The sequence below is a fragment of the Macrosteles quadrilineatus genome, unplaced genomic scaffold (assembly GCF_028750875.1).
Source record: "Macrosteles quadrilineatus isolate MER2022 unplaced genomic scaffold, UCM_ALF_1.0 Scaffold_5__1_contigs__length_97177068, whole genome shotgun sequence".
NCBI classification, from domain to species: Eukaryota; Metazoa; Arthropoda; class Insecta; order Hemiptera; family Cicadellidae; genus Macrosteles; species Macrosteles quadrilineatus.
Genome location: NW_026542598.1, coordinates 13,572,444 through 13,596,962, shown reverse-complemented (window position 1 = coordinate 13,596,962; position 24,519 = coordinate 13,572,444). Strand labels below are relative to the sequence as shown.

The following is a 24,519-nucleotide window of genomic DNA, read 5'->3' as shown; positions in this document are numbered from 1 at the left end:
TGTGGTCATATTTATCAACTATCAAAAAAATATAATCCTAATAAAATATTTAGCATGGACCAAACACTATATAGTCCTAACCCAATTCAAAGCTGCCGTATAGGCCTACACATGAGTTTGTTTTTAAACCTTGGCATGTGGGTAGGGATCTGACATAGTGTGTAAGAATTTCAGTATAGAGCAGTACTGTACAAGTTTAGCAGTGCACCAACTGTACAAGTTACAGTAGCACCAAAGCGCATACTTTGCAGTACCATGTCACTTTTTTGCAATCTACTTGTTGTAATTTAAAGCAGTAGCGTAACTTTTATTTTCAAGATTGTAGTTTGCTACATTTTTAAACTAGTGTATGTGGCATTTTGAACTATTTTTATTTTCTTCTTTTCAGATTATGATGTAATTATTTTAAACATATAAATTTAAGCTTTAACTAGGCCCAAGACAAATTGCAGTCCTTGACAAGTAATTTTTATAAATTTTATCCTTACCTTTTACATTTACCATTTACCATCGAAGTCTTCGCCGCAGTCCTTGGAGACCGGGGAATTGTCAATTTTTCTCATCTTTCTTCTTGCTAGCTTCTTGATTGTGTGTAGTGTTGTAGTGTGGTTGAATGTGTGATTTGTATGATGAGTGTTATTTTGTAGGAAATTTATGTTCTTCTAGATATTCTGTAATTGTGTAATAAGGTCGATTTAAGAGGTATTGTTTCAGCTGTTTTTTGAAGTTAGAGAGCAAGTTTATGTCTTTAAGTTTGTTGGGTAAGATGTTGTATAGTTTTATTCCCATGTAATTTGGTGTTTTGCTGGTTTTTGTTAGTCTGTATTGGTTTAGATTAAAGTTTGATTTTACTCTGAGGTTGTGTTCGTGACAGTTTATTCTGAGTTGAGGTGGGTTTGATTTGATAAAAAGGATGGTTTCGTAAAGATATAAGGATGTTAGGGTGAGGATCTGGTTTTTGACAAAGAGAGGTTTACAGTGTTCTTCCCGATCAACTTGTTCCAGGATTCTGATGGCTTTTTTCTGTTGTACTAGTATTTTTTTCAGGTCGGTTTCATTGGCAGAGCCCCATGCAATTATGCCATATCTAATGTGTGAGGAGAAGAGAGCGTGGTATGCCGTTTTGCAGATCTCTTTGTTTGTGATCTTCCTGATTCTCCTTAGAGCATATACAACTTGGGATAGTTTACTGTCCAGATTTTCAATATGGTCATGCCATGTTAATCGGTTGTCCAGTGTGATTCCAAGAAATTTAGCGTTTCGTTTTTCATTTCCTTCCTGTATCTGGCTGTTAGAAGTGAAGTTTAAAACTGTTGTTTTTTGTTGATTTATTTTTAGGTCTAATGAGTTGCAGGTGGCTATTGAAGTTTGAAGTGTTTCTTCTATTTTTTCCCTTTGGGTGTTGGAATTTGTTGGTGTAATTATGGTAGTGTCGTCCGCAAACATTATGCAGGAGCTATCACTAGATAGGTCATTCGGAAAAGAATTTATGTATATTAGGAAGAGGATCGGGCCAAGTATTGATCCTTGCGGGATTCCTTGATAGGTTTCTCTAAGTTTAGATCTGTATTTGATTTCATAGTTTTTTTTTAGTGTATTCTAGTTCTACAAGTTGTTGTCGGTCTGTCATGTAATTTTGGAGCCAGATTAAAGCATTATGGGTGATATTTAGTTCTTGAAGTTTCTCAACTAGTATTTCTCTATTCAAGCTATCGAAGGCTTTTTCTATGTCTAGAAAAATGCTTGTTGCTTGGAGTTTTTTTTCCCAGATTGATGTTATGTCCTCGCATAGATTTGCAAGGGCTGTATTTGTTGATCTGCCATGTCTGAAGCCGTGCTGTGATTGGGTAAACTTTCCTTTGTCCTCCAGGTATGTGATGAGCTGATTATGTATTGCCTTTTCTATATATTTTGAGAGCGTGGGTAGGATAGATATTGGCCGGTAATTTGAGATGCAGGTTTTCTCACCCTTCTTAAATTTGGGATAAACTAAGGCAATTTTTGCTAATTTGGGGACTTTAGATTGTTCTATAGATGTATTGATGACATGTAAGAGTGGCGTGATTATTTCCCTTTTACAGTGTTTGATCATTTTGTTAGATATTTGATCTAGTCCAGAAGAGTTTTTAGGCGGTAGATTGTCAAATATTTGTTAAAGTACCTTTTTGGTTATCTTGTTAAAGTTTGCTAGTGAGTCGGCTCTGGGTTGTTGTGGCAGATTGGGTTTAGATTTCGGTTTTGGGGTGGTTGAGGTCCTATTGTGCAGAGTTTGGCGTGGTTTTCCGAGGGTAATAAAGTGGTCGTTTAAAAGGTTACAGATGTGGGTTGGGTCGGTAGTCAGTTTTTCATTGCTGATAAGATTTATTTCCTCTTTAATTTTCCTGTCCGCATTTCTTTCTTTATTTATGGTGCTCCAGAGTTCTTTGTTTTTGTTGGGCGCATTTTTTATTTTCTGGACAACAGCATTTGATTTTTGGATTTTGACTTCTAAGTCATATGCTCTTTTCATTTTAACGTACGAGAGTTTGTCCTCAACCCTGTTTGAGAGTAAGTATTTATGTTCTGCTAGTTGGAGTAAGTTTTTCAGTCTAGTAAGTTTATCATTCCAGAATATCTTTTTTTTCTTGCTACGGTGAAAAGTTTTGTACTGTTTAGGCATGATTTCTTCGATTTTGTATTGTAAAATTCTTATAAAGGCATCATACTTTTCATCCACATTTTGTTTAGAAAAGACAGTAGACCAATCTTGATTTTTGAGGGATGCTCTGAGTTCGTCTAGATTTGCTGGAGATGTTATTCTAATTTGTCTTTTTATGGGTGCTATAGGTTTTTTGTGTCCTATCTTTAGTTGGCAGGTAATTGCTTGATGGTCAGATATTGAGTTACTATGGGTTTTTACTTCAAGGTCCTCCTTGTTTATGTTAGTACAGCAAAGGTCTATACAAGTTTTTGATGTGGTTGTTATTCTGGTTGGAGGTAGTTCCGATGGTTTCAAGTTATGTTCCGCTAATATATTTAAAAGAGTTTTTGTTTCAGTTTCGTTATCTTTAAATAGGTCTATGTTTAAATCACCCATCACTATTATCTTTCTGTTCTTGTGAGATATTGTGGAAAGTAAGTTTGAGAAATTTTCAAAAAAAGTGTTCAGGTTCAGGGATCTATATCCACCAATAATTACAGTCTTGAAGTCGGGTAGTTCAATTCCTACAAGTTCTGAAGATTGTTCTTCACAGAAGGTGAGCGTATTGATTTCTCGGATTTTTAGGATGTCGACATTGTTTTCCTTGCAAAAGATTGCTATTCCTCCCCATCTATGTGTTATTCTTGAGAATTCTGTTATTAAAATGGAATTTGGAATGTTTGTTATTTTTAGGTTTTCTTTTTTTTCACCATGTTCTGAAATTATTAGAATGTCTGGATCGAGGTTTTGAATTTCTAGTTGTAGCCTGTCTATTTTACTCTGTAGCCCTCTCTGGATGTTTAGGTGATAAATTTTTAAGGTAGGCCTATCAGTCTTATCTGTCTTTTTTTGCGGTTTTGAGTTAGAGTTATTGGTAGTTTTGTTCCTGATGAGTGTAGGTGGTGATTTTAGGTGAGCTATGGTTCTAGGGGTATTAGTGGAGTTGTCTCGTTTGGGTGTTGGGAGTCTTCCTTTGCAGTTTGGTTAGTATTTTTTGGTGTCTCGGTTTGTTGGTTATGTAGCGAATGGTGTGCTGCTGTTTCAGTAAGAGTCACATCTTCCTTAGGTGTCATAATTTGATGGATGTCATTAGGCTTAGGGGTTTCTGTTTGTCTGGTTGTTTGTACAGTTAATTAGCTTTTTGTATATTTAGTTTTGCTTGATTTTGATAGATGAGAGAGAATGAGACCTTTATCTTTAATGAAAAATTAACTGAATTATAACTTAACTTAGGGGGTAAATCTGGAATGACAGAATCCAATGCAAAATTAGCTGACTTTGTATTTGATTGTGGCTGAATGAATGTAGATTGCTCCATTTAGTAGCTTCTTGAACGTCGACTTTTTTAAAGCCAGCTTTGAGCGAGTTTAGAAGATGAAAATGCTTTAATGTCACTAAAATTAGGCAACACAAAAACAATTCCTTGGTCTGTTAATAAATAAAATATCCAAACGTAGTGTAATTTTGTAACCATCTAAAATAATTCTTCACATTTAGGCCTATAGGCCCTAATTTAGTAGTATTTTCATAGAATTAATGGTGATGATTAACCACTGTCTGTGTAGTGGCTGTAAGTATGTTTTATTGATTATTTTGCACACTTCTGTTTTATTGGTTTAATATTCTGTGTTTTGATGCAGGTAAACCATTAAAGAAGCGACCCGGGCCTAAGTGCAAGACGTTGGTAGCCGAAAATCTGCCACCAAAACCCCAGCACTCTCCTCTGAAACTTACGTTCAAAAGGCTACCAACCTGCCGCGAGCCGGTCTTCGAGGTAATGTGTAACTGTCTCAATGTCTATGAGCAATATTGGTGGCTATGTTGCCTGTTTAGTGTTACGGTTATTGCATGATATGTGTATGTAGTTGTAAGCTCATAATCCCTTCATAGAACCTGATTTACTTTGTTTTCCTTCATACATAGGCTACATTGTAGCTTTTGGGTTCTTAATAACTGCCAAGTAGAATACATTACAAACCGATAAATTTGTGACTTGCGGACTGTTGTGATCCTTATAATGTTTGTGTGGTAATGAACATTTATTTTGGTATTTCTTCATTGTGGTTGTTATACTTTAAACTCATTGGACTACTTAAAGCTAAATACAAGCTACAATACATTGAGATAATCTTAAATGATTTTTACACAAACGATTTAACAAGGGCTCTTATTTATTAATAATGCTGGCAAATACTTTTAAAATATGTACCTTATGTAAAATATATTCCCCGTCTCACCACCCTGGTTGAAATCAATATATGATATTTTGCTATCCATCCTAATATTTTTTAGTTAATGTAAAATAAACACACCGCTACTATTTACTTATCAAGATCAAACAACATTTACCTTACCCTTATCTAGGCAAATGATAAAAAAAAAAACGGCCTATACAGTTATTTATTTATTTTGTAAAACTTACGTTTTCAAGCAGTTGATCATAATTTTACTTTTTATTTTAGTAAAACTTTTCGGTTTCTATACTAGAAAAATAAAATAGATTGACTAACAGGCGAAACCCGAATTTCTAGGTTGTGAAAAAGAAGGGGAGGGTGAAATCTTTTGCTGCCATGGATGACATGATACCTGAAGGGAGGGGGGTTTTACCCTCCCAGTCACAAACTACGAGCCCGACACCAATTGATATCCTGAGGGAGGAAGGTAGGCCGACCAAGGCATCAATAGATATGTTAGCTTTAGAGCGAATCCCCAATTTAAATTTTGAAATATTAATTATTTTATGTTCATAGGCCTAGTGGTCAACCATCAGCAACAAATTGTACGAATTGGAAGCTCCGCCTATATAAAAGAAAATATAAATTTAGATGCATTCTTTGTCATTTTTACAATTTTGTTGTCTGGTTTTCTTGTAAAAGCAAAAACAATCATAATGAAGCTGCAAAAAATTTTACGGGGATTAAGTTAATAGTAAACTTGTTATTATTATTATTGTTACTAATGTTATTATGATTCTTCATCCTTACCATATGAGTTTATTTATCATCTAGTTCACACAGTGTAAATTTTGTAAAGCCTGGCAAGAAATATTAATATTTAATTACAACTGATATTTTTGAAATCTGTTAACAATAAAATCATGATAATTTCCCTTGATAATTTTAACATCTAGAGCGTTATGATTATCTCCTGCAACAACAATGACATCTCAAATTATTTATTTTGCATTCTTTGCAGATGTTTTTTGTCATTGTGATCCCATGTCAAAAATTCACTCTTGAAAAGCTTAGATTGGTTTTATTTTTAGACTTAAAGCTCAATTACTTGAGATTTTAGGTTAGAATTAGCTCGGTTCAAAACTCAAACCAGTTGCACAGCTCTAAAAATGTTAGCATATTCCAATTAAATAAATATTTGTAAAGTGCCAATTCCTGGTCGGAAACAAAATGTTTGAACCATTTGACATCAGGTCAGATCTTGTACTGGTTAATGATGCTGAATGAATTATTACCGAAATAGATTGATTCTTGTCAATTCCATATATTACATGGTTTGTCAATCAAAAAGCTTCAGCTGTTTACATTGTCGGTTTCTTCTACCGGTATATATGGTAGTATGTGTTCAAATCTCATAAATTACAGTTATTTGTTTTTAAATGGAACTAAATCTGAAATTGTTTTGGTTTTAAATACTTCAAATATAATATTCTGAGAAATTTGTCTTATTAAATAAAACAACGCGCTGTGAAACTAGTTATGACTAACACCTAATGTAAATTTGTAACTAATACCTTGAACAAAAATTTGTTTAGTAAATCGATCTTCAATTTCTTTTAGTTAATGCAGATTCTCATAGAAGTACTTGGGAAAGCTTAGCCGTCACATTTGGTGAGTTAATTAAACATACAATGCATTTTGAGTTAGTCGTTAGAGGTTTGGTTTTATGACTTTTATTAGACACGTTGTTATCAGGCAGTATATATGAAAATTGTTCATTTAGATCATTTGTTTTGTTGTAATTAATTTTGTAGATTTTTTAAAAGGATTTAAGTTCAGATAGTTTTATTCCCTGAAAACATCTTACTAAAGAAAGCTACTTACTTATGGGCGCATAAAAGTCCATGTTTTAGAGGTTTTGCTTTATTTAATAACTTCTTTTAATTAAAATGTATCTAGGTATATTGAGTTAAATCATTTGAAAAACTTAAAGCAACATTTACAAATTTTGCAAAGAGAATCTCCCAAATGTGGTAGCCTATATAGCAATATTGAAACATTTTGTTTGTCATTTTTATGAGTATAAGGAAGTCTTGACAAGTTTTCAACAAGGTAAAATGTTATCGATAAAGTGTGTTCTAATTGGTGTGAAGTTTTTTGGTTATAGTGCCTTAGTGACTTGTTTGAGGTAGGATTAAATGAGCTTTTACTTTCTTTGATTAAAATGACAGTTGATTAAAACCTCTCTCAACCATAACACTTTGTACTTAAATAATGATTAGCTGAAACTGCCCAAGAAAATAAAAACACTGAAAAGCATCATAGACAAAGGTAGGGAAAGTAAATTGACAGAACAAAGCAGGTTAGCACAGGTATAGGGTTAAGGCCAATTTCTGCTACAAAATGCAAATTAAAAACATAACTTGCCTACTATTATTTAAGTATGTCAGTTAAAGATTTATAGAAATAGACGGCAATTTGTCTGTGCCAGTCAATATGGCCGTGTCATTGCATAAACAGAGAGAAATCCAAAAAGTGAAGATTTGTTTCAATAAATTGTGGAACTGCAGCAATTTAATAACATGCATAAACGATCCTTATGATTATACGAGTATTAGTCCATAACTTCCATGAAAAGTCTCAACCGTTAAACACCGTCTCATTGTCACTACTGCTGGACTCGTCATCCATCCACGGCAAACCATCAACAAAATCACTTTGTCACCAAGGTTCCCCAGCCATAACTGTTTAAGGAACTACAAGTATTTCTATGGAGCAGAATTATAAAATGTTGGGGACATTTGTTGATGATAAGGATATTAGCAATGTTGTCAGTTTGCCAACAGTTACCAGAAGATACTTAAGCTAATTTTCCAAGGCGGCCAAATAGTTAATGATCATTAAAAAAAACCTAGATATCTGTTCATAGATATTGGCCAGTCGGCAGACTGACCAGTGGGCTTTTTTCTAATCATTTTGAAAAAATATTTTGAAAATCCGGATGTCATCCACCTTTTTATTTTGGTTAAGAGAGGTTCTGCTGTATTTTTAACACACTATATTGCACTTTTGTTAAGCCCTTAATGTTACTTTAAAATACAGGGTGGCCGAAAAGTCCCTTTACACTAAAGATAAAGTAATTGGTGTTCTAGGGCCGAAGCGGTGATGGGGGAAGGGAGAATGAGGCTTCACTCTCTTCCCCCACTGTTTCCTTACTACAAACTCACGTACGAATATTTGCTGATTAGTCGTGTTTATAACAACAGTGTATTACATAGGCCTACTGCAATATTGTGTAAATGGACTTTTCGGCCACCCTGTATGTGCATTGGGTTGGTTAAAAATGTGTACCGTACGTTTTGATCATCATGAAAACATTGGTGCAAACTCCATTTGCGATCAAAATTACTTGATGAGAAGAGTATAAATTGGCAAAAAGGCTTTGGCATTTTACACTTCAGTTTTATGGACTCAAGGTCACTGGACGGCTGACGATCAAAGGGTTGAAACTTGAAAGAGTTTTTGAACTAAAAAAAATAATTATATACTCTATTTTTGTTACCAAGTCTTAAATAGGTAACATATAGTCGTGTATTGAGCCAAGTTGGAGTTAGTGGTGATATCAAGTTTTTGTTTCTAGTTTTGATCTGACAAATTTCAACAGAGCTTTTTGACATTTAATATTCATTATCCCTCTATTTTTGTCTTGTTTCCCTCCCACAACCAAAATTTGTCATAAAATCTCTTAGTACATGTTGCATTTGACTTAAGTATTCATAAAATTTTGCACGAGCTTCTGCTGTTGGCATGTAAGCTTTGGCTGTCTGTATCAAAATGTTGTAAATTTGTAACAATTTGTTTTCTGTCAAATATACTGTGTTGTGTAGTTGTTTTGTATTAAAAAACCAATTTTAGTGATGGGTATATCCAAGAAAATGTCAGTACCGGATCTGAATCTTGCCTTAACGAGTGCCTTAAAAACTTCTACAAGTGTTGTTAATACTATTTATGTGAGTTTCGTACAATTCACCCTGTATGGACACAGATAGTCTTGTATACAGAGTCAATGATGAAAATTTTAACAAATTCAAAAAACAACATAAACAATTTCTGATTGACCATTAATTTTATTATTTAGAAGAACTTGTAAAAACATAACTTAAAAGTTAAAACATAGTTCGTTTTTAAATTTTAAATTTTTATCATATAAATAATAATGGAATACATAAAATTGTGTAAATAATTGAAAGTACGTTCTAGAGATGGGAATTATCGTTCACTTGGTGGATTCGTTCACTCTGGAGTTATTGAGTTGTCGGAACTAGTTCCGCGGAGTAGTTCCAACTTCGTTTAGAAGAGCGCTGAACACCGGACTTTCGGAGTGAGGAGCGCTTCCATTCAGACTCACTCACCAACCATTTTGGTTCAGAGCTCATAGTTCCAGTCCATCGTTCCTCTTCGCATCACCTCTGGATGATAGTTCCTGGTTCCATTCCAGTAATCGTTATTAAACAAGCGGAATGAATAATGATTAAGCTAGGCTAGGATAGGACCATAGTTAGTGGAGTGCTGGAGTGAGGAATGACGAAACAGTAGGGCAGTGAGTGAGTCGTTCCAGTCGTATTCTTGTAATGTTTGGTGTTCCGCTGCTCCCCTCTCTCCTCTCATTAGTCGATTACTGTTCATTACAGCCTACATTCATTTTTAACAGATTTTCTAAAATTTTAAATATTTATTTACTACAACAACCTCTAATTTATTACATAATGTATCTTAACCAATGACGGTCTCTTGACTATCTTTAGTTCCGAGAGGAACTAACTCCGATCCAAGAGCCGGAGTTGGACTTGTCGTTCCGGAGTCGGAGTAGTTCTTTCGGAGTAGTTCGTTCCGGAGTTACTCACCTCTAGTACGTTCAATCTTAGGTGAAATTGCAGTAAATGTTCTTGTATATGTTTTATCATCAGACTAAAAGATTTAATAATAACAATGATACATTCATTTACAATTTGTATGTTTTGAATAAAGATTTATTTTATTGAATTTTATAGTCTTGTGGACACAGATAGTCTTGTATATGGGTTTATTTTATCATTAATTTTATTTTATTCATCACTATGACGAAAAACCCGAACATATGTATGAATGAATTGTACTTTATAAAGAACGTTTTGTGTTAAAAAAACAAAAATCGGATCCAGCCCAAGATCCGGATATTTTTGGATCCGATCGGGCGTCGGTTCTAGCTCAGATCTGGTAGTCCGATATCCGGATCCGACCATCACTAATAATCATTTTATAAGAGAGAGCTATGAAATTAATATTTCATAAAATTTGTTATCCAAGAAACACAGAGTAGGTATTAGTATAAAAGAAATGTATTTATATAAAACACATTTTCAAAATTTTTGCAAAAGTATATTTTAGCTTATAAAACTATTGCCTGTGGTAAATTTGTAGCTTATTAAACTATTGCCTGTGGTATATTTGTAGCTTATTAAACTATGTCTGTAGTAAAGTTGCCTGTAGGCTTTTTGTTTGTGGCCAGAATAGTTGGACCGATAATTATCATTTCAGTATCATTTCAAATAGGAAGAATGCCAATTAAACTTTTGGTTTAAATTTTGTATGACTTGTGTATACTTAAATCAGAAAAATTGTGATTTTATAAATTGTAATTTGTTAATAAGGAAGAACTTTGCATTTCATAGCTGTACCAGAGCTTTTTGACATGTCCCAGTTATTCACATGAATCACTTGTGACTTCAAGTGAGTTTTAAACATTTACATTGCTTTTACTTGGCACTGCCTTTATCACATTCAGTACACTACATGTGCCAGTAGTAATGGTCGAAACCAAAAATTTCTAATCAAACTGAAAATTAAAAAAATAAATCTCAAAACTCAATTGTGATATTGTATTTCACTTGCTTGGTAAAGGTTATTAAAATTAAATCCAGGTAGTTAAAAAAGGATTTCATACTTTAAGAATAACAAAATTTATATGAGAAAAATAAAAACTAAAATTTGTAAACTAAATAGCACAGGCAACGAAATTGTTATTGGTTTTTGCTTCTACAAAACCATTATCATGTTCTTCAGGCCCCTAAATTACCTATCTTCAACATCCTCAAGGGATTCGTATTCAAAGACACACAATAAAAACACGGTAGACAACATTAAAGGACACTAGTCCTGGATTTACTATTAGTTAAAATGAAATAAGTCAAAAAGAAATTTTTCATGGCGGGTAAAGTTTAATTCCATAAAAAAAAAATGTAGCTGTAAAACACTTAAGTAAGTTGTAAGTTGGTTATTGGGTATTAATCAGTTACCAATATTACAGAAATTATTTTTAAGAGCCTAACAAAATGTATTTTAATGAGCTAATTTTCTTGGGACATAGAAATTGATGCATTAGATATTAACTTTTAACTGATGATCATGAAATAAATCGTCACAGAAAACTATGGTAAATAATATTCTTAAATATTCTCTAAGCATTATTTATCGATTATAGTTAAATTAGTGAAGTCAATTGATATTAATTTTTTTTACAGTCAAAAATGTATTAACAACTAATAAAAAAACACCTGTTTTTACAGGTTTCCTCGCCCCAGAGGCGCTGGAAGAAAATGAAGAGAAAGGAGAGACACCATCTGTCAACGGCAACCCCCCTGCGGCTCCCAAGGAACCCAAGAGGGGGAAAAAGACCAAGGAAAAAGACAAAGAAAAGGTGAATTGTTATTGATACACTCTAGGCTATAGAGTTTTTGAAATTTTTGTTTTTAGTTTTACAATGAATGCCTTCTACGTGTGTTGAGTAGGAATACAAACTGCCTTCACATCATACATTTTTGTCATCTTTCAAGTTTTTCAGTTAGTGTTAATCTGTAATTAATACTCTGTTATTTTAAGGTATTTTGTGCCGTGTAACTAATAGATTTTGTTATGATAGGAAAAGCAGCAAGAAGACTCAGGGATTTCATCAAACTCTGAGCCAGAGCCTTCCGATCCTCCGCCGCCCACGGAGCCAGCTCCGTCTCTACAATCAGTGGAGAATGAGATGGAGCGGATTCATGAAGGTCAGAAAAGCACCGAACAAGAATCATCAGACAGTGGATGTGAGAAGGATGGAAGCGAAACAGATTTTTCTGGGGAGAAAAATAAAGAGCCGACTCCTCCTCCTGCGTTGAATCCCAGTCCAGTCGGCAGTTTGACGGTACTCGCTCCGTCGGCTTTGAACAGCTCAGTCGTGAATGGTGCTCTACCGTCTGAACCTCTAGACAGTAGTGCAGTGATGGAGACGTTCAACAGTTTGGACACAGAGCAGCCCCTCCCCCCACCACCACCTGTTCTGAAGGAGGGAGTGAGTCTGACAGTGAAGACTCCGGCAGCGCTTGGTGCTACCATAACTCCCAACCTTCTCAACATATTACCTGAGACCTCTAGTGATCCTCTGGGCCTACTGAGGGGATTCCAACCTATGGAACCAAGTCAGAGTTTCATTATGGAAACTTGCGAGGTATGTTATATACACATTTATTCTGTAGGTTATAGTTATAGCTAAAGCTAGGTAATTGAGAGGATTTATTGCTCGCCTTGTTGTTGGTATATTGTTAATCCCAGGAAAAGCTTAACAGTCTTTTTGACAGTTTAGAATGGGTTATTTGTCTATGATCATGGCTATTTATATAAATGAACTTGATTAATTGGTAAGATGGTCTTAGTAATTAACAAGGTTTACCTGTAAAAATTTTTCTGCAATTATGCAGTTATTTTCTCCATCTGAAACAAATATTTCCTGATATACTGATCCCATATACTGATAGAGATACATATGCATATTTTTTATGCAGCTGTATCTCTATCAGTTTTAGATAACAATTAAATGAAGGTGAAAGTAGCACAAATACACACTTAAATAAGATAGAAGTAGTGGTCACATATTTTCTAAATGTTGTTAAGAACTCGGCATATAAAATCCGAATGTTTAGATTTTCTGAGTATAGCATGAGTTATAGTAATATTTGTGGTAGGTGTGTGGAGAGCGAAGTGACAACATTGAACAGCACAGGGCCACAATGGGCCACTACAAGTGTCATGTGCTGCCAGAGTGTGCTGGCTCTGTGTTTGCTAATCAAGGAGAGCTCACTAGTCATCAACACGTGGTGCACGGACTCAGCCCCACACCTCAGCAACAGTCCCTGCAGCAACTCCAGCAACAGGTTAGCACTTGTATTTAAATTTTGACTATTTAATCGCAAGAACGATTAAGTGAAGATAAGTGAAACGTCATGATTGTGTTTCAGAGAGTAACCACTTGCCTATGTACTGCACTTGTCTTCCGTTACTTGGCGTTTTATAGGGAATGTTCCCTGCAAGAAAAAATTCAAGTCACTCTTGACAAAAAAGTGTTCAAATTTTTTTATTGACATTTTTTAAGTAGGTAGGTAAAGTAATAAAGCTGACCATGACAAACTTACACAGCCAAACGCGACTGAGCTGTGGGATGGCTATGAGTTTAAAACTGAAACCGTTTGCCAAAATTTACTATTTCAAATAACAAGATATTTTTCTGTGTAAGAACCAATTGTTTTTAATTTCATAAGCACAGGTGCTTGAGTATAAAAATCTAATAATTACAAATTTTAACAAAAACAAAAAAAACCCTTTATACACCAATACCAATACAAATCTTTTACATAACACTTTAACTGTCTAGCTATTAATTTTAACCTGATTGTTTTCTCAGGTCCAACGACTGCCAGTGCCTTACGGGATACCCACCCCACCCCCTGCCATGGGTACACCTCCACCAGCCATCAGTCCCTCTCTAGGCTATAGGGTACCCAGCGGAGTCACTTTGACGTTTCCTGGAGCCTCCCCCTCCACTCCCACCATCACACCGCGACAGTTTGCCATGCAGACGTCCCCCTCCACTATACAACCGGACGGTAATTACATCTTGCTAACAATCAGGCCAGTGTTAGTGTTACCCACTCGATGGAAAACCTTGTGTTGTAAACTTCGTAGATGAAACCTTTAATAATGATGAACTTATTCTGATTTTATAGGTTAGAAGTTAAGTAAAGGCCAATTGGCTGAGGATTATTATGTACAAGGATAGGGATCAGCCAGCTTACCTGGTAGATAGAGTCCAGATTAACTTTGGTAGCACACATAAAACGCATAATACAAAACAGTAAAACTTAATATTTTGTCCCAGTTAGGGACTTCATCAGAAGGGGGAAGAAAGAAGAATGGCAGGTTAAAGTTCAAATTCTAAAGTTCCACAACAGTGCTGCAGTGGTTTAAATTGAAATAAAAATTCCTGTTGCAATGTACATCTATAAATACACAAACTCACATATACACATGGTAGGTTGATTAAAAGTTCAGTGAAAAAATGTGAAGCTAGCTGAGAAAAGGGGTGGGGGTGGATTATCTGATGTTAAGGTTAGGAGGGTTTCTGGAATCAGTAATGTATTGGTTCGAATAAATGTAGATTTACGCGTTTGTACCAAATTTCATCAAAATCGGACCATTTTTGCTTGAATGATCGATATTTAATTACGTTCACTCTAAACAATTTTAGCTATCATTGTTTTCAGATTGTACATATATTTGAACATAAATGCTTTTAGCAAAGTTCCCTTTAAAGAAAAGCTATTATTCTTTTTAAAATCATGGAGATTTTAGTTTTACATTGTGATTGTTTGACAAGTGATGTTTTGCAGGCAACAACTGTGCAGCTTATCGTTTAAATCCCTACTATAAAATTAATATATTATTAATTATTATTAAGATTAATGTATAAGTTTAATATTGTGTCTGAAAACTAAATAATGACACATACAGTAGTTACAAAATACTTAATTGTAATTAACTACGTATCTTTTGTTTAGGATCGCCAGTGCCTGTTGCTTCGCCCACTCTACCTGCAGGGCTGGGCCGGTCTATCAGTATATCTCCTTCTATCAAAACAGCACAAAAGCGGGCCACCCCCTCCCCTGCTGAGAGTGAAGCCAGCAAGAGAAGGTAAGTGGTTGGTTACAGTCATAGATCTTAATATAATACAACTGGATCATGAGCTGAGCGTTGGGATTTCGAGCGGGTGGAGCGAGGGCGGCAACCCTGGTCCGCGTCTGTGATGCATTCATAGTAACACAAAATCAACTGAGTGGCAAAGCAATAATACTGCTCAAATCAAATCTTTAAACATGAAAATTACATTTACTTTTCTTTTCTGTTCAGAATAACCATTTGTATGTACATATTCATTTTGAAAGGAATGAAAACCTTTGTTTTAATTTTATTCAGATTTAGAGATTTTCATGGTCTTTTATTAGGACGAGCTCCAATGGAGCGCCTGAAAATACTGGTTATCCTTGTCGTGATTAGTGCGGTTAAAAACTGATCAATATTTTCCTGTAGGCATTTTTCTCACATTGTTAACATAAATAGAAACTACTGTACAGTGAAACTGTGTTTGATACAACGATAGACTGTGGCGGTGGCAGGACAGTCAGTAGTGGCACAAGGGTATAGTGGTGTGGGTAGCGGGGGTAGGTTAAAATATATTAAGACTAGCAGAGTACCCGTCCTTCCTACGGGGTTGGAATATAAGTATAAAATGCTTATTGCAGTTATACTCAAGCTTTGCGTTTGCGCTTACACTCTATAATTAATACTGGACTACTGTAAACTTAGTGAATTTTTCTCTATAACTAGTAACTAGCCTTAATTTGGGGTTTTTGTGACAATAATTTTTAAGACAAAAGTTTTATAGAAGTATTTCACCTTTTTAACTTTTTAAACACACTGTTTGTGTTGTAGTCGGCCGGAGAGTCCAGACTGTATGCTGGTTGAGGACGGGTCTGCTCCACCCAAGGTTCCTACATTGCCCAGTGGCATCTCTCTGACTGTGCGCGGCTCACAGTCACAGAACAGCGGGGTCGCCAACATCCTGGCATCACGAGGCATCACGGTCAGTAGGAAACTTGTCAAAAAGGAATGTATCCACCACAGGGGTGATTCACTATGATGTAAAATTTTGAAAAATTAATATATCAATGATAATAGAGAATCTAATGTAAAGACAAATAAAAACTAAGAATGAACCATGTATTCAGCATTCAGATGAGTTGATACACTTAACGGATGAGTAGAGAGAAGAGGTAGACTGACAGATTTTAATAATAAAATATTGAGGCTGTAAACAATTTTTGCTCAGGGCCCCTGGGTCCGTACGTAGCAGTTTTTCTATGTCTCTTTCAACCATCCCTTATACTACTCGTTCAACGATACCTTAAATTGTTTACTCATCTAGATATTTTTATTTTTTTTTGTTTCATGATTTTGTGATCAAAGAATGTAGTTTTGAAAATATTTCAATTTTAGCGAATTTCCCTTATAGGGAATAAGCTATTACCGTAGTACTCATGGTAAGACCTGGACCCGGGACCGATTTTTTTTTTCGTTTTGAGGTCCCTAGAGGCCAAAAACACCATCTGTTCAAATTCATATATATATATATATATATTTATATCTAATATATAAAATTCTCGTGTCACAGTGTTTGTCTGCAAACTCCTCCGGAACGACTTCACCGATCGTTATGAAATTTGGTGTGTAAATTCTGTAGGTATGCGAATAGGAAGTAAACTATTTCCCGTTTCGAAATTCTTAAAAGGGCTCCGCCCCAGTGGCTCTGGAGTTTCCCATGTTAACCTTATGAGAAATGGAATTAATGAATCTTAACAGCTGTTTCAATTAAATAGCATTAAAGTTACAAGGATTACCAACAGGGTGCAGCACTATTATTTCTTTTACATTTATGACAACAGCTAATTTGCAACCAAAAGGTGAGTGAGCGTAGCGAACGAACTTCAACCTGGAGGCGAGTGAGCGTAGCGAACGAGCTAACCTGAAGGCAAGTGAGCGCAGCGAACGAGCTCCAACCTAAAGGTGAGTGAGCGTAGCGAACGAGCTCCAACCCAAAGGTGAGTGAGCGTAGCGAACGAACTTCAACCAGGACATGATTGAGCGATGCGAACGAGATCATCTTGAAAATTAAACGTAACGGTACTTTCTTTCCATCGGTCTGTCTTAGGGGAAACCTATAACTTAGGCGATACGAAGTTCGCTGGGTCAGCTAGTATATATATATATTTATATATATATATATATATTTATATATATATATATATATATTTATATATATATATATATATACTAGCAGAGTACCCGTCCTTCGTACGGGGTTGGAATATACGTATTAAATGCTTATTGCAGTTACACTCAAGCCTTGCGTTTGCAATAAGGGAGGACACAGTTTGATAAAATTTGCTTTTTTAAATTTACAGTATTCTATATCTACCATAGCCATAATGTTCTACCACTTCACCTAAACAATAGAGAAAAATAAATTATCAACCATTCGCAAAATATCCCAAATTATTCATGAAATGAAAAACATAAACATAACTGTAAACAATCCTACTTTGACAGTTCTCATTGTGAATCACAGTTTTTTGTTGCTGCTTAGTTCAAATTAGCTGTTTTCATAAATGCAAAACAATATAGTGCTGCACCCTGTTGGTAAATCTTATAACTTTTTAATGCTTTTCCATATCATAGAACCAACTTTTTTAGTTGAAACAGCTGACTAAATTCTTTAATTCCCTTTAAATATGAATACTCATAAGGTTAACATGGGGAATTACAGAGCCACTGGGGCGGAGCCCGAAAGGATTTTTGAGATAAGAATATGCCTATATGTTAATCGGGAATGTAAGCTATCATCATGCCAAATTTCAGCACAATCCTTCCAGTGGTTTATGCGTGATTGAACTTCAAACACACAAACAAACAAACAAACAAACACACAAACTTTCACATTTATAATATTAGTAAGATATATATATATATATATATATATGTGTCCGTTAGCGCGATAACTCGAGCAAAAATGATCCGATTTTGATTAAGTTTGGTACAAACGTGTAAACCTACGTTTATTCGAACAAGTTCGCGAACCAGCATGATCGGACCATGAGAACAGGGGTTTATGGGGGCTTTTATGGGGTAAAAATGGGTTTTTCCTATTTTTGACCCAAAAAACGTAAAATTTTGAAATTTCTTTCCAAACTATTTTGTAGAGCTTAAAAAAAACAAATAATTTAGTATATTGAAGCGTTATAATGCGCCTAATGGTTACGGAGAAAATTCCAAAAAATTGTTAATTTAAAATTCCCATGTTATTCTTATGGAGAATAAGTAAACCGTTGTAGTGTGCTTGTTTATTAACATATTTTGCCCAAATTTGGAAAATGTTTTTATTTCTTACTAACTATTAACATTTTACATAAAAACACTTTTACCCTCCCTGTTGCAGCAAACCTAAGTATGTGTTAAACTGATTCTATTTAAATAGGGAATAAATGTGATATTTTTAAGGAGACATTTTAGTCTAAATCCAATCAGGCAAATGGAAATTCGCTTAGTCTGCAGGTTTGCTGCGGCGGGGGTATTTAGATTCCTAGGTGTTCTTCTATCGCATTAAATTTCTAAGTTTTTTTAGTTACTTCTTACTTGTCAACCATTCAAAGATTCTAACATTTTAACTGGATATTTTCTCTGGAGGATTTTATTAAGACTAGGTTGTACAAATTATTTTTTATTTCATTGAGGGAAAGTATAAATTGTGTTTGTTCAGGTGACTCCGGCAGCCAATAAGACTCCTCCCCCTTTGCCTGCATCTAACAGAGCGAGTGTAACCGCTCAGCCTGTCACTACACTAAACCTCAGCTCAGCGGTTTCTATAGTTCCTGCCAGCCAGTCCTCTAGAGTGAGCACATGCCTTATTAATAATAGCTTAAAATTATCATTTTCTTCTTAATGTAATTCTCCGCTAAAGACTAATTTTAGAATATAGTGATCAACTCCAGGGTCCAGGGGTCATGTGGACATTATCACCATCTCCGACGATCGTGGAAAAACACTAATAATCTCCTGTGGTAGTGTAGCCACCATCATTGACTCCGGAGTTCATGGAAATGTCATTGTTGTCTTGCACGATTGAGGTGAAATTCTGATCATGATCCGCAGCCGTGTAGAAATCATCATCGACTCCTGCTGTCATGGGAATGTCATTGTGGGAAGTGATTAAGGTCTAATAATCTCATGCGGTAGTGTAGCCACCATCATTCACGTCAAAATCACAGCAAAATCATGAACATCTCCCGCGATCGTGTAGAAATTATCACCATCTTCCGCAATTGAGACAAAATTCTGATTAGCCTATCTCCAGTGGGCTTGACTGAAAAAAATAAAGCTGGCCCAAAATAAAATTAGTAAATAAAATAAATTTAGGCTTGTTAAAAAAAGTTTCCTTTTTTATTTTGTTAGAACTTTAGTTATAAAATGTATCAGAAAGGAATAAACATAAATTGGCTGATTAGAATTTTCTTATTGCTGCATTAAATATTTCTTTGGTTAAAAAAGAGAAAATACCCCATTTTCTCAAAATACTTTATGTTAGGACATAAAGACCTAAAGGGTTAAAGGGTTGGTGTAATATCTATCTATTCAGAAAATTTGGTAAAACAATAAAAGAAAAATGTATCGGTATCGAGAATCAATATTTCAGGTATCTGTATCGAGAATCGATAAATTTTGGTATTGTCACATCACAAACCAAAACAATAAAAAAAAGGATTTATGATCTGTTTTGAGATTTTTTTTGGTAAAGGAATTATACAAAGCTATACAATTATCAAAGGCCAATCTATGTAGTATGTACGACTCCATTAAACTATATATACTTAAAATGTTCATGAATTAAGACTCTAAGTATATTACCATCCATGTTTTCTGCTACTATCTAAAGTCTATTAGAATAAATAACTGTAGGGAATTAAATTATAAGATGTGGTAAATGGCTATAATTTAATAATTATGGACAAAATGTGTTTCAGGGGCAATTTGCGGTACCTACTGACCGTAACAGGGGTAGACAAGTTACCTCCACTGTAAAACCTTTTACCGTAGACTTGACACAAGACTCGGACAGACCTTCATTTCGACGACGGCCGCAGCGCTTCACATGTCAGTTCTGTGACAAAGTGTTTACAACACAAGAGACTCTCAACACCCATCTGGCAACCCATCGCAGTCCTGGCAAACTTCCTTACAAGTAAGATGAGATGACTACACATAGTTGACTTCTTTTCTATATTAAATTTTTATATTATATTCTAGCGCTCTGAAATGTCACTGTCTAGTCAGGAGCTTCAATCATAATTGTATTATTAAGATAGGTGGCTCACTCGGTAGTACAACAGACTAAAAATCCCTGGCAGTGATGTTGTGGGTTTGCGACCCAGTGCCTGCCACTAAATTTGAAGATAACAGTTCATTCTTGCACTGTAAACAGCTTTACCTTTGATTGGCTGGATATGTTCCATCATTGACTATACAGAGTGTAAATAAAGTCCCGCACGGGCTTGATATGCTCTGAACGATAACAGATAAATCAATAAGATTTTATACATCAACATGATACCCAAAAATCAATTTTTTTTAGGAACTATCAGTTTTCCGTTATGTCATGGGGACATCCCGCAAGGAGTCAGAAGGAAATCTTAAATAGAATCATAGGTTGATATGTATAAGATGTATACAAGTATGTACAGTACAGAATACAATGTCGCAAATTCGAACTCGAACGGACAACCGAATCAAAAATGACAGCTGTTCAAAGATTCATTGAATTTGCTATGCTATTATACGCTACTTTGTCAGGGGGGCAGCCGCTAGGAATCGGAAAAAATTTTAAACTTAGGCATAGGTCAATACGCACAACAAACTAAAGGTCTTTATTAGTAGATTACAATGCCGCAAATTCAAGCTTAAAAGAACAACTGAGTAAAAAATGGCAGCTGTTCAAAGATTCAAAATGGCAGATTCAAGAAATCTTGGAACGGCTGCCATTTTTGGCTCGGTTGTCCATTTGGGTTCAAATTTGCAGAATTGTATTCTGCTAGTAAAGGCCTTTAATTCTATGTACATATCAACTTATGCTTCTATGATCTCCTTCTGACTCCTTGAGGGATGGCCCATGCATGATATGATAGAAAACCTATGATAGTTCCTTGATTTCCTTGGTGTCATGCTGATTTACCAAATCTTATTGATTTATCTGTTATCTTTTAGAACATATTAAACCTGTGCGAGACTTTATTTATACCCTGTATAAAAAGAACTAGACATTCCATTCCCATAACAAAGTTGTGGCCAGGTTTAGTATAAAAATCAACTTTTTGAATTGGGTTACCGACTGTGTGTGCTGATGTAAATTTTTTTTGCAAATATAAATAAAGAAAACCCAGCAGATTATTTAACTTAAAGTATGTAATAATATACCAATAATCTTGATTGAAAACGTTGGGGATTATTATTTTTGTTTGGTTGGTTTTACTGTAATGCAATTTAACTTTTATTAGGCTACTTTGTTATCATGAAACTGATATTTAAGCTGTGACTATTAGTTATTTTAAGTTTTCATAGAAAATTGTTGGCTGTGTTTACCTAAACTCATAACTAGAATAGTACCAAGGGTTTTTACAGTAATTTGTTTACACCTTTAAAATAGCTTTTTTTTAGATAATGTTTTTGTAGTAAATGCAATGATAGCTTACAAAGAACCCAATAACCTCCATTTAAATAACTTTAAAAAAAATCATATTGATGGTAAACATCAACTTATATTTCCCCATTAATAATTTTCCCTATTTTTTAATAGGAAACATTAAACAATCATCGCAAATTTGGAGTGAACCTGAGATACCCAAACTGTATATACAAAGATTTGTACAAGTATCAGCCTGAGGTGATAATCTTGACGATGCCTGGTATGTTTCAGATGTAACCTGTGTAATGCGCAGTATCCGACTCAGCAGGCGATGTTGCAACACAAACAAAACTACCACAAGGAAGCGCAAGGCTCGGAGATGGCCCTGCCTGTGGTGGATATGAAGAACCCTGCATCAATAAACAAACTTACATCTCTCGGCATCCGTCACTGTCTGGTGCTGTCCCAGCTGACTAACTCGTCAGGTGGAGTGTTTGGACTGCCGATCGTAGCAATCGACAATGCTAAAAACCCAGCAGTGTGCAATCTTGGGGCTCTGGGAGCGTCCAACGTACTGTCACTGGGACCTGCCAAAGCTCTTAGATAAAGTTTTAAAATGTTTGAATATTTTATTTCCAAAACGTTTTTTACTTTTTTACTTACAGATAGTTTATTGTTATTTTGTTTTCTCTAAAACCATTAATTTGAGGTCCCTCCCTCTTAAAGGGGAAGGTTGTGATAAATTAACAGGAATCTATGATATTTGTTACTTGAGAGATGTTTTTTATACACTGGAATTGTGTATATGACTACTATGTATTTAAATATAGACGTCTACCATGTAAATAGTAAAATAATTGTGTAAAAATATTCAACCTGTGTAATTTGCGTTGTTTGTATGTTGTCAGTGGATTTTTATTTTAGGTTTCATTTTTACAATAATAAATACATTATTATTACATTTTATGATCCAAACCTGAAGATAACTAGCCTTGAATGTTTTTATACAAAATTGAAAACTGCTTTTGAACTGTTTTAAAGTACAGGCATACTTTTGGATGCAATATTCAATAAATGAAATATATCTTTGGCCTTATGTTGGCACATGCTTTAATTTATTGATACATTCTTTGCAATTTCTGCTTTTATTTTAAAATTAAAAATCCAGTCATAGTTTTCATTAAATCCATCACAGTAAAGACTACTTAACACCTATTACAATTGGAATTTAAACAGTATTTTTATAACTTGACACAAAGAGAATAGCTGGGTCCTAAAAGTCAAAAGGCAAATCTTACAATGATTTTACATCTTTAAATAATACTGTAATGTATGCCTGAGGTTATAAGCGATCTTTTAAGGCCACAAAAAAAAAACTTTACACTGACAACAGATTGTTTCCCGAGTGAGTGGCAAATTCATTCTCATGTAAGGTCAAAAAAGACTGACTGTGAATATGTTAAATATCATACTTTGACTGTATTTTATGTATTTTTTGAAGTGTTAGCTATTCCAACACACTTGTGAGATAGTTTTAATAGTAACATTTGTTTTCTATTAAAAGTTTCATTATACATTACAGTATTTATAACTTTTAGTCATCTAAGCAGAGATCACTGTGGATTTATCTCAGAGTATCTAATAAATTGTGTTTTATTTTTCATTATGGTTCATTTTGTCTGATTATAACCTTTCAGCCATTTGTAACTATTTAACACACTGTGGTATAAACTAGCCAGTGTTGGGGAAGCTACTTTTAAAATGTAGCTAGCTACAACTACTGCTACATTTCCAAAAAAGTAGCTTAGCTACAGCTACAGCTACAGTTCCGAAAAAGTAGCTAGCTACAACTACAGCTACAATGAAATGTAGCTACAGCTACAATTTTAGCTACTTTTCCAAAGACGTTACTTTTTATTCCACGCACATTAGGTAAATGTAAAATTAATTATTGCAACAACATTTTTATTGAACAAACATTTAAACAAGAAATGTCAGTATTGTATCTAACATTACTTGGAAAACAAATTATTCCTAGATTTGATTTAATTTGTTGGCATTATAAACCTAACATTACAACAACAGCATCAAATAATTGGGTGTCCCATCATATTTAGTACTTATTTTTAAATATTGCATTATTTTTAAGCATCTTATATGTAAATTTCATTAAGTTCAAAGGACATACAACCAAACTATATTTTAAAAGCTCATTTTATTTCTTTAATATAGATTTATTTATAGATGTCTTATATCAACAATTAAGACCACTTAAACTGTAAAACGATTATTTAAAAATACCTTTTTGTGTTACAGAGCCTAGCCTATTGAAATTGGAGTTTATTACCTTTCTTTACTTTTAATGTTAAAAACGACATTGCTATAACTTTTAACCATAGTGATAAGTTACTTGTTCTCTATGAATAACACTTTTCAATGTCAAGAAATCGTCCTTTATTGTCATTATGCATAGGGCAAGTGCTTCAACCTAGTTGGTACAGAAAACAGTATTCAGCAACTTATCCTGAAATCGGCTTTTAATTTAAACATGTTGAAATTTGTAAAGTATAAATAACATGTAGGCCTACTTGGCTATGTAACAAGTTGGCTATAGTAGCTTTGTTCTTGCAAGGACTAAACAGATATATTCCTAATAATTGAACTTGGTATTCGTTTTAAGCCCTAGCATAGCCTAGGAATAGTCCAATACAAGAGCTGTTAGCAGGAGCAAACTATGCTATTTTTTAAATGTAAGTTTCATGTTATATGGAGATTTTTTCGTTACAATTATCATGTAGTCTAGGCATATCTTAAATCTCATCAGGTAATTTCCTCTTTGTTAATTTAGTAAACCTTAGAAAAATCTTTGTAATCTAACCAAGGAAGGGCTTGTGATGATGAACCACAATCAACAGCTGAAGCAAAGGTTGATAGACCAGCTTTCTCATTATTTTAAGGTTTAGTGTTGGTTTCCATTAAAACCCAAGTTGAAACACTATCGATATAACAAAGAAACTAAATTGATTACT

At 34.5% G+C, this 24,519-nt stretch overlaps 1 protein-coding gene across 6 annotated transcripts in view; it reads left to right on the top strand.

The window, feature by feature from the left end:
• Positions 1–23,153, top strand: part of LOC128995957 (nascent polypeptide-associated complex subunit alpha, muscle-specific form-like) — a 46,413-nt gene extending 23,260 nt beyond the window's left edge. For 5 of the 6 annotated variants that reach the window (XM_054421033.1, XM_054421032.1, XM_054421037.1 and 2 more), the window contains 12 exons: positions 4,321–4,454; positions 5,212–5,341; positions 6,475–6,525; positions 11,460–11,590; positions 11,813–12,379; positions 12,894–13,082; positions 13,610–13,811; positions 14,763–14,895; positions 15,694–15,844; positions 18,575–18,706; positions 19,836–20,053; positions 21,782–23,153. In XM_054421033.1, the coding sequence (XP_054277008.1) occupies positions 4,321–4,454; positions 5,212–5,341; positions 6,475–6,525; positions 11,460–11,590; positions 11,813–12,379; positions 12,894–13,082; positions 13,610–13,811; positions 14,763–14,895; positions 15,694–15,844; positions 18,575–18,706; positions 19,836–20,053; positions 21,782–22,097 (2,354 nt within the window). In that variant the 3' untranslated portion in view covers positions 22,098–23,153. The remainder of the gene's footprint in view (positions 1–4,320; positions 4,455–5,211; positions 5,342–6,474; positions 6,526–11,459; positions 11,591–11,812; positions 12,380–12,893; positions 13,083–13,609; positions 13,812–14,762; positions 14,896–15,693; positions 15,845–18,574; positions 18,707–19,835; positions 20,054–21,781) is intronic. The other variant, XM_054421034.1, reaches the window with a different exon arrangement.
• The last annotated feature ends 1,366 nt before the right edge of the window (positions 23,154–24,519 follow it).